The sequence below is a fragment of the Populus alba genome, chromosome 5 (assembly GCF_005239225.2).
Source record: "Populus alba chromosome 5, ASM523922v2, whole genome shotgun sequence".
NCBI lineage: Eukaryota > Viridiplantae > Streptophyta > Magnoliopsida > Malpighiales > Salicaceae > Populus > Populus alba.
In genome coordinates this window covers 23,145,586-23,156,544 of record NC_133288.1, presented here as the reverse complement: position 1 = coordinate 23,156,544, position 10,959 = coordinate 23,145,586, and the positions used below count along the sequence as shown (strand labels likewise).

At 39.3% G+C, this 10,959-nt stretch overlaps 2 protein-coding genes across 2 annotated transcripts; one reads left to right on the top strand and one right to left on the bottom strand.

The window, feature by feature from the left end:
• The first annotated feature begins 1,013 nt into the window (after positions 1-1,013).
• LOC118061857 (protein LYK5) lies at positions 1,014-3,609 on the top strand. The gene is given in 2 exon segments (XM_035075462.2): positions 1,014-1,608; positions 1,610-3,609. Coding segments are annotated over 2 exon segments (2,025 nt in total). The 5' UTR covers positions 1,014-1,351; the 3' UTR covers positions 3,378-3,609.
• A 4,222-nt stretch (positions 3,610-7,831) lies between these two features.
• Positions 7,832-9,126, bottom strand: LOC118061858 (protein MIZU-KUSSEI 1). The gene has a single exon (XM_035075463.2). It carries the CDS (start codon positions 8,790-8,792, stop codon positions 8,079-8,081), a length of 714 nt encoding a protein of 237 aa, XP_034931354.1. The 5' UTR covers positions 8,793-9,126; the 3' UTR covers positions 7,832-8,078.
• Between the last annotated feature and the right edge of the window lie 1,833 nt (positions 9,127-10,959).

Below are 10,959 nucleotides of genomic sequence, written 5' to 3'. Positions count from 1 at the left end.
TTCTGACTTTCCTCCTGAGTGAGTAGGTGATGCAATCTAGGGTTACATGCCTTCTTCTTTGAACCTGCTTTTTTAACTATGTGAGGACCTTTCCACCCCCTCAAGAGGCTAAGAGCTTATTTGAGAATAGCTAGCTTCAATTCAATTGCAAAGATCACATTTCCGCAAAAGGCGAAAGAAGTGATTTAGCTTAGAAGCTCCTCTTGATAGACGCATAGGCAACCCCTGGCAGCGCGGTGTCTTAAAGTTGGATCTGTGTTTCGCCAACAAAAACATAAAAAAGGAGAACATGACAAGGCTGAACGGAGTAGAATCCTAGACTTTCTCTACAATGAATTTAGATTTGCCTTGAGGTTTTTTTTGTTTACTGAAAAGTAATTTAATGGAAAATAGATTTCTAGAAAAGAATTATTTTTTAATATTTAATAGTGTTATGGATAATAATTTGATTTTTATTTTTTTAGTGGTTGACTATGTTAGGAAAAAAAATAATATGAAAAATAAGTTACTAAAGTGATGAAATCTTATTAATAAAAAAATTAAAAGAAGATGAAATTAAAATATATATATATATATATATTTTATAAATTATTTTAAATAAAATAAATAGTAATTAAAATAAGATGAATCAAATTTGATTAATAAAAATTCTTGATTAAGAAAAGGATAAGATAATTAAAAGAACAAGATTCAAAGCTGATATAAAAATTAAATTAAATTAAATTTTAAGGAATGAAATTAAAAAAATATATTAAAAAAAAACTTGTTTAAAAAATCAAATTAATTTTTTTTTTACTAGAAAATATTTTTTTTTTTACTACCTTTTATAAGGGTAAACAAACCACTTTTTCCATAAGCTACTGGGGGGGATTATTCCTTCTCCACGTATTCAAAAAAAAAAAAAAAGGTCAATTGTTTTTTACTAAGAAAAAAAAAAGTTAGAAGAAAAGAAGTATATTGCGTGTTTTAGCAAATTCTCCGAGGACTTGGAAAAACTTTTGTTCGGTGGGTCGGTCAAACTAATAGCAGCAGCAGCCAGCAATAGCTAACGCGTTTATATTATTGACTTGCCTTTGGATCCATAATTTCGAAGCCCCCTCTCCGTTGTTAAATCAATTCAAGATAATGACAGCTTTAAGACCAAAACCCACGCCCACGACTGCTGCGCCCATCATCCAATCCCCTTCCTTGCTTTCCATGTTCTCGGAATCGACGATATCCATGGTCAAAACCAAAACCAAAGAAAAAAATTGGTTTTCTTGCTGAAACTAATTCTTTCCAGCCGGATCCAATCAACATCCTCCAGCCCCTTGCTAACTATGTATTTATTATTCAACCACAGAACGGATTAATGAGTGAATTAACAGATCTTGAGTTGCTTGATCCATCCATCCCTCAGCTGAGCTCCTGTTCCATGGACTTTCTTATACTGTATCTGTATGTGGTGCTTCTGCTCTCACCAGCACTAGTACAAGGGCAACAAACCTATTTAGCCAACCACCAACTGGACTGCTACAACAATAACTTCAATGAAACGACCAAAGGATTTCTGTGCAACGGAGTTCAGTCATCATGCCAATCCTACCTCACCTTCCGATCTATGCCTCCTACATTCTCCCTGTCCTTTTGCGTATCTCTTAGGCGTCCAACAATCCGCCACTCTCATCGCCTCCGTCAATAACCTCTCCTCTGACACTGCCACTATTCCCACCGACTTCCAGGTCGTGGTTCCAGTCACCTGCTCCTGTTATGACCGTCAATATTACCAGCACAATTCCACCTATCAGCTCAGGGACAAATCCGAAACCTACTTCACCGTGGCCAACAACACCTACCAAGGCCTCACCACATGCCAGTCCTTGATGTCTCAGAATCCCAACGGCGATCGGAATCTGTCAATCGGTCTCAATCTCCAAATACCCCTGAGGTGTGCTTGCCCAACTTCCAACCAGAATGCTTCAGGGATCAGCTACTTGCTCACCTACATGGTCACTTGGGGCGATTCCATCTCTTCCATTGCCGAGCTGTTTGGCGTTGACGAGCAGAGGGTACTTGATGCAAACAAGCTGTCTTCCTCCGATATCATTTTCCCCTTCACTCCGATTCTGGTTCCTCTGCCCACTAAGCCCACCAAAATCGAAAAGCCATCGGCAGCCCCTCCGCCGGCCGCACCATCTCCGCAGACTCCCAATGTTTCCGTTGGGGGCTCTTCCGATCACAAAGCCTTGTATGTTGGTGTTGGGATAGGAGCTGCTTTCCTCATTCTTCTATCTGCTGCGTTTGGATTTCTGTTTTGGCACCGCAAATCTCGTAAGCAACACAAGCCCGTCTCCACTTCAGAAACCAAAACACTGCCATCAGACTCTACTGATGTCACTGTACTCCCAGTCTCCAGCAACAAATCTTGGTCTCTCTCTCCTAATGACGCCCGATATGCTATTGAGTCCTTGACTGTCTACAAATACGAGGACTTACAAGTGGCCACCGGGTACTTCGCCCAAGCTAATCTGATCAAGGGCTCGGTTTATAGGGGATCTTTCAAGGGTGACACAGCCGCAGTCAAGGTCGTGAAAGGAGATGTCTCCAGTGAGATCAACATTTTGAAGATGATCAATCACTCCAACGTCATCAGGCTCTCTGGTTTCTGCTTACATGAGGGCAACACTTACCTTGTTTATGAGTACGCCGACAATGGCTCTCTCACTGATTGGCTTCACTTTAACAACACATACCGAATTCTTGCTTGGAAGCAGAGAGTTCGGATTGCCTACGATGTGGCTGATGCCCTCAATTACCTTCACAACTACACCAACCCGTCCTATATCCATAAGAACTTGAAGACCAGCAACATTCTTTTGGATGCCAACTTGAGAGCCAAGGTTGCTAATTTCGGCTTGGCAAGAACACTGGAAAATGACCAAGATGGTGGACTGCAACTGACAAGACATGTGGTAGGCACTCAAGGTTATTTGGCCCCCGAGTACATCGAGAATGGAGTTATCACCCCGAAATTAGATGTTTTTGCTTTCGGGGTTGTGATGTTGGAGCTCTTATCTGGGAAGGAAGCAGCTGCTACAGCTATTGACAAGAGTGCAGGAGACGACTTGCTCTCTGTAATGATAATGCGTGTGCTTGAGGGGGACAATGTGAGAGAGAAACTCTCTGCCTTCCTGGACCCTTGCCTAAGAGACGAGTACCCCTTGGATCTAGCTTTCTCAATGGCCCAACTGGCTAAAAGCTGTGTCGAGCATGATCTCAATACACGACCTTCAATGCCTCAAGTTTTCATGATGTTGTCCAAGATCCTCTCGTCTTCGTTGGACTGGGATCCATCCGATGAGCTCAATCGATCTAGGTCTATAGACAGTGGCAGGTAGATAAATAATAGCACGTTTCAGTTCACATCAGTATCAAGAACATGAAATAGCAGGTAGATAGAGCACAATGCTACTTCTCACATATCAGTGAAGCCATTACGTTTTCTCAGACATGCCAGTGTTGTTGGCATTAGCTATTACATTATATCAGACATGCAACTGGACACCTGAAATGTACTTTCTTAACACAACATGTTCCCAAGAGTGTTATTGTTACTGTCTTCTTATTCTACTTGATTTCTCGAGCTTACAACCCGTGTACAATTTTCCTAAGGATACCAGTTACCAACACCTACTCCTGCCAGTTATGCTTTTGGCCATGAACAAGGGAACTCCAGGTTTTAAAGGAACATAGTATAAAACACTAGCGGGGTGAATCAAGGTAGATAAATCATGGCACATGTATAGGTGATTCAACATACATGGGTTGAGCATTTGGTGGAGACTAAAGTTACCTCTAATCGGATGGGGAACGTTGAGTCTTCTATAAACCCATCTTCTTGGTCATTTATGTCATATGTCTCTAATACTGTTAGTTGTTGTATTCTTATCAGATGGAATCCAATTGTATATAATGTCTCTTGCCTGCACTCCTTTCTTCAATGGATCACATGTAAGGTCACTAGCTTGGTCGATGGCTATGATTTTGTTGTCAATTATATGTATAGTCTCAACATTCCTATTGGTTGTCAGGATCTTTGGGCTTACTTGAGACAACATGCACTAGCCTTTCAATCTAAACCTTGGCTCATATTGGATGAATTTAATGCAATTATGAGCTCTAGGGATAAATCTAGGGTGATCCTACTTGGCATGGGTATATGGATGACTTTGGTTGTTATAAGTGGGAAGTGAAACTGGTTAAAGTTCTTTGTTTAAGGTTAAGGTTCACTTGACACGATAGTCAACATGGTCAGAATACTATTCTTGAGAAGTTCGATTAAATATTCAGGAACATAACTTGGTTCTCTGTTTCCCCGGCTACATGCTTGGTGTTCTTACCCAAAAATGCCTATAATCATAGTGTCATGATAATATAACTTGGTCCTCCTCCTTCCAAGGTCAAAACTTCATTTAAGTTCTTAAATCTATAGGCTGACATGGATGATTTCTTGGATTTAGTTGAGGATACCTAACAAACCCCTGTTGATGAAACCCTGTGTACAAGTTTATTAAAAGATTGGATTTGTTAAAGCCTGAGCTAAAGTCCTTGCATCGTCATCACACTAGCCACATACATAGCCGTGTGGTGGAGGCAAAAGCGAAATGAGATATATCACAAGTCCTTCTTGATGGTTCTCGGAGGAGTATGTGAAGGCTGAGAGGAAACTTGTTAAGAAGTTTTCCAATTAAGTAATGATAAGGAGGCTTTTTACAAGTAGAGGTTCAAAATTCAGTGGCTAAACTTGGGAGATAAAACATTATAGTTATTACACCACATATAGGTTAAGAACAGAATTCATGGGTTGACTGGTGAGGCAAAAATTCAGGTTTATGAGCAGGGCCTAGGTTAGTTGACAATTCGTTACTTTCAGGGTCTACTCTTTTCTCACTCGTCCATTCTTATAGGGTAGGCTTTTATGTACTTTTCTAGTTAGAGTGTGTTTGGCAGTGTGGTAGCGGTTGTTTTTCAAATAGCTTTTCGTGCCGAAATACATGTCAATGATGTTTTTTTTTTTTTTTAAAATTATTTTTGATATCAGCACATCAAAACGATCCAAAAAGTACAAACCGCACTCAATTTTAGTAAGAAAAAAAATTCAAAATTTTACAAAACACAAGTAGAAACGCAGCTCCAAACACTACCTAAGACTCCTCTTGACATGATACCTATCTTGGATTTTGATATCATTGATGATGAGATCAAATAAACTTTATTTTTCATCCTATATAAAAAGGCTCCTAGTTTAAATGGTTATATTATTTTTTGTTTTACAAGAGAAGTTGGGACATTATTAGTAAGGACTTCATTGCTATCGTGAGGTACTTCTTTCCTTCTTATACTATTCCTAGATGTATTAATCCTATTAAGATTTTTTCTAAGATTGAGAATCTTGTGACTATGAATAATTTTAAACTTATTTTATGTTGTAATATGATGTATAAATGCATCTTTAAAGTCATTATGATTAAATTGAAAAGAATTTTTTCTAATTTTATTTGTCCTGCTTCTACTACTTTTGTTCCTGGTTGATGAATATCAGATGTTATTTTATTAACTCATGAGTTTATACATAACTATCATTTACATGGTCTTACGTCTAGATTTGCTTTGAAAAATGACATTAGAAAAACTTTTGATATGGTTAGTTGGGTATTTATCCTTATGAGTTTGAGAGCTACTGGAGTGCCTATGGTTAAATGAATTGAGGTCTACATCTCTACACACATGCATGACCAAGGCATTGTCTAGAACCCAAGCAAGTCGATGTCCTTGAGAAGTTTAGCAGCTAGGCAGTCAGGGGTGTAGATTGCCTCTGCTAACAACAGCTTCTGTTAACAAAGATCAAAACAAGAAATTATGAGACAAAGGGGTTTATAATTAATAAAGCATTCAACTATATTTACTACACTACTACTCGTCAAAATTAACCGTTCCTTTCATAGTTCATGCAGTGATCCATGCCATTCCATTCACCCCCGTGCTATATATCTTGTTGTTTGTTAATTTTTCATTTTATGTTTGCAAGGACAGATAGCTTTGGTCTAGGCTGGGCACCTTTAGAAAGATGCAAGGGCCCAATATTTCAAAGGCTAGGTAAGCACAAGCTCTTTGGTGAAAAAATCAAAGAGACAAGATGGATTGGATTGCTAGTGGGTCGGAGGAAAGCAGAGGCCCAACCTCAGACTGGTAAGGACCTTGAAGTTGAGAGGGTGCTTTAAGCCCATTATCAAGTATACATCAGATTAGAGTACAGGACATCTCTGGAGCCTGGGCTTCCATTTCAATTCCAGAAAGGTCACTCACTCTCCAGTGAGATGAGATGGGCGGGGGGGCGGGGGGCCCTCATGTCGGAAACCACGCCATGACCACTCGTGTGCATGTCCGTATGATATTTCCATCTTATCCACCCTTTTCGATTTTTTTGACCGGTGGAATGGTGCCACCGTGCCAGGATCCATCGGAGGAGTCTTCTGCAGGGGGCACGGAAAAAACAACCACAACCTTGCTGGAACTCACCATCATCGTCATCTAGCCACCACTACTCCACTAGCTAACAGCCAACAACATCCCTCCCAGATCTAAAGAGCCAGCCACTTGATAATTAAAGTGGTATTCAGTCAAACGGTCAATCACACGTAACGCAAATCCATCTCTATTGATTCTTTCCTTGGTATATCGATAGGCAGTAGAAGCCAGGGACGACGCTTTTCATGGGACAACTCAGCTTCTACTCATGTTAGTTACACGTTACAAATCTCGTGCGAGCAATCTAAGGATGAATAATGAAGTGGACCATAAAATCTTCTTGTTCCAGAGCTAAATTACAAAATAGGGCGTGCATCGCTAGCCTTGTTTGGTCTCTTTTTCCCATTTGTTTTTATTTTCTTCCCCTGCCAGCTCTAGTTCGTAGAATTTCGCACTAGACGGCAAAAGAACAGTCAGTGGGAAGCTTGATTCATCGTCCTTGCATGGACAGGGCTATTGAACCCGGAGCGCATTAATTAATTATAGATATGAATCCGTCCGCTTAATCCCCAAGCATTCCTTTTGTCCCGATCCTTAATTCATATGGATGGCCTTAATTTATCTCGTATCTCAGTAGCTCAATATTAATGAAATTCCGAATTTCGACCTATATTTTGTAAGGAGAAGAAGCAATCTTCCATTTTTATCTGTTTTCATACGCCATGCCCAACCCAAGCGATGTATCGATTGCATAAGTTCTAGCCTGGCAATCGACCTCTTTCTCTCAAGTAATTATCAATCCAAATCACACACACATAACGTTCGAAACGAGACTCACTGGGAGATTGACAGGGATTATGCATGTTAGGAAACCTGCTCATTCAATCATGTTCATCCAGACGCGTACGTGCTTAGCATAATAATGCATGCCTTGTATTGGTAAAGGAGAAGATTGCATTTGTCACGCCGCTAAACTGTTATCCAATTACTTGTTTGTTAAATTCTTGCAATCTAGACAATTTGGTTAAGGAAAACGAAAGCCAACTATAGAACTGCTCAAAAGTGCTCGCATTTGTTCTATATTATAGCTCCAGTACCCCTGGAAAATCAAGCTTCATTCTTAGTAATTCAGGAAAATACCAAGACCCTATCAGTTTATACAATGAGGGGTATGGCAAGATGCAAAATTACTGTCAGTGATGTAGGATCAGCAGCGGGGCGATCAGAGACAGGAAGGCGACTATTTATAGATGATAGAAACGAAATGGAGTAGATTTGGAATGTTGCAGTAAAGGTTTCCGGCTAGTGCACTAACTGGATGGGATTTAATTAACGAGAGGTTTATACATATCACAGTACAGTGCAGTTGACACTCCCTCCAGCATAAACTAATTAAGTAGAGCTAGCTAGCTACCAATCGAGTAAGGACTACATTAAGGCAATTGATCATCATAATTTACAGAAACACAAATCCTAAATAATAATAATAATAATTTATATGCACTATATGGAGAGTAGAATCCAATATGCATGGTAGAAATTAATTGATACTGGATATATAGATTATATTGTCATGATCGCAGGAGAAATATAGAGAGTTCTTGTCCAGAACTGCCAACAGGATTAATCATGTGAAAGGACTCGGAATCAGCGGAGCCAACAACTCGATCGAAACTGGCTCTCAAGTACATGAGGAGGTCCCCTGCCTCCCCGGCTGCCAATGGCAAAACACCAGCACCTACTGAGACAGACTGCATGAGTTTGAGTACAGCCACATCGCTCACACTCATCTTCCTCCGAATAGCAAAACCAACCTTCCTTCCATTGCAGTACATGGACCAAACTGGCACTTCAAAGAGGGAGCAGCGCTCCTTTTGGGAATCATTTTGCCTTGGGTGGCAGCACTCCAGTGCTATGCGGAGCAACCCGTGCTGCATCTCCTTTGCAAGATAGGCTGTGGGGACTGCGAATTCTAGCAGTAAGAGAGGAGAGCTACGCGTGTCGTCTTGGAGGCAAAAACTCACCCGACCTTTCCTGTAACCGAAAAAGGTGCCTGTTACGGTGGTGGTGGTGATGGAAGGTAATGATGACGTGTATCGTTCGTCGGTATCACGGGCAAGGGAATCTGTGGATGCTTGAAAGCCACAACAGGCAGGGACCATACATTCCACAAGAGACCTGAAGGACCTGCGGAACCTCACTTCCCTACCACAATCTACGGAGGTCGGGGTGTCCATTATAGGGACCATACCTCTTTGGTTGCCCAAATCTATCATCATCCTCATCTTCTATATATTGCTGAATAAATCGAGCATAGGAATCTATCTATCTATATAGTCAAGGTAATTATGTAAGCATTAGCAAGCTAGCTAGAAAGGGAGAATATAGTGCTCCTACTCCGCAGATATATATTTGAGCGGGAGGGATATTTAATTCAAGAAAGAATATAATTCTATATGATTAGGTAATGTATTTTACTGTGGGTAGGAGGATACCTGTGGGTGCTGCGAGAGAAAATTATTGTTAGTACTGGTGAACTGGAAAGCTCAAAGTGGACGAGGAAAGAGGCAGTGGTGGTAGCCAAAGAGAAGGGATGGATTATGGTTATGAAGAGGGGAGGGAGTCGTGGAGCCAATAAATAAGCAGGAGCAGAGGAAGCAAAGGCGTCGATGAGAGAGAGACGGGGGCAAAAAGGGTGGTGTGGGTGGTGGGTGGGCCCCGGAATCGGGGGCAATAATTCTGCCCACGAGGGAATGTGGGGTCTGCTCTTGGAAGCACTTGTGAGGGTGGTGCGCGTGATATGACTTCTTGGATTGTGAAACAAAGATTTTTTTAAAAAAAAAATGATTGTAAGACCAGAAAAGGGTGGGTTATTGTAAGGTTAATTTGTAGATTATCGGAGTGATCAGCATCAATTATTTTAGTTACATTTGCGTTTTGCTCAAAGAGATTGGATTTTTTGAGCTAAACTTGAAGGAGCCTTGAATTACTAAAGATCATCTACGTGTTTTTATTACTAAAAACCCCTTTTGAATTAGATTTCAAATCGTAAATTACTGAGAATTCAATTTATGCTTATTGGATTTTTTATTATAAATCTTCAGGGTCAAAGCAAGTTCGAAACAATATACTAAGGGTATTTGGATTTTGCTTTTGCTTTTTCCACCACCAAAATACTTTAATTTTTTTAATTTCCATGCAAATACCTTAAGAATGTAATACATATCGAGAAGGCATGCACGAGGCAATGATTAGACCCGACCAGTCTTGCCCTGTCCCAACCATTTCCTGCTCAAAGATATCGACCTGACCTGATGTTCCCCTCCCCGGCCCGGCACGGCCCTGCACCAGTCTCTTTACTTGTATGATTGCTAAATTTCACACCAGGATTTCACGATATTATGAATAATTCACTGTCCATAATAGAGACCCTAATGAATCAATCAAGTTCACAATAATTGCCTCCCATTTACCCCTAAACTGCTACTTAACAAAGCAATTATTGTGGGATTCGCTATGCATTCTCTCCCTTTTCCTGAGCTGTTTCTCTACGTTTCTGATCTGATGTCTTTCCCAATTATGATCCAACCATTCACCCCGGCAGGGCAGAAAAGGCTCCTTTCTCGTAAAATGATATTTTCGCATAAAAGTTTTTTTTTCTTGCACTTACACATTCCTTAGCGATTGAGCTTTACGACTCCTTTAACTTAAACGTTATGCCCCTCGTGACTGGAATAACGGAGTTCAATCCGCCAGAGGTAACGTTTTCTTCGTTGTTTAAAATAATATTTTATTGATTTTTTAAAATTTATCTGTCATATAAATACATGAAAACAATTAAAAATATTAAAAAATATAATTTAAAGAAAAACAATTAAAAACTTTGAGAAGTGCGGCTAGGTCTTGAAAACAAACAATTCTTGAATATTTTTGATATTGTGATAGCTTTTATAATTATAATTTGAAAAAAATAAATAATATTTAAATTATAGTTTTTTTATAACCAAAGTTTCATGAAAAGCTTTCAGCGGGGGGTATATATAAAACTTTGATGTAGGTTAATTAACTAAATATTTTAAAAATTATAATTGGGATAAAAAATAATTTCAACTACTCTTAATTCGAATACTAAACAAACTGATTTTAAATTATTTATTGTTCTAATTTACAGCGTCTTGTCCAACGCTCTAATTTCAAATTTTAAACGCGATATCTTATAAAAGAAAAGTGATCAAGTTACAAGAATTGTGTGCTGCTTTTAGAATATTATACTGAAACTTAATTAATCAAATGCTTCTTTTAGTTTAAAAAAATAATAATAAATATGGTGTTTTAAGAGCATAGAGCAATACTAATAGAAAGGGATCGTACAAAGTTCATTTTTCAACATGTTTAACAAGTTTTATTAGATCTAGCTACCAGCACAAAGAAGTACTAATCATAATCATTAGT

Coding starts and splice junctions, on each gene's coding strand:
- LOC118061858 (XM_035075463.2), bottom strand. CDS start 8,792: ATGAGGATGATGATAGATTTGGGCAACCAAAGAGGTATGGTCCCTATA.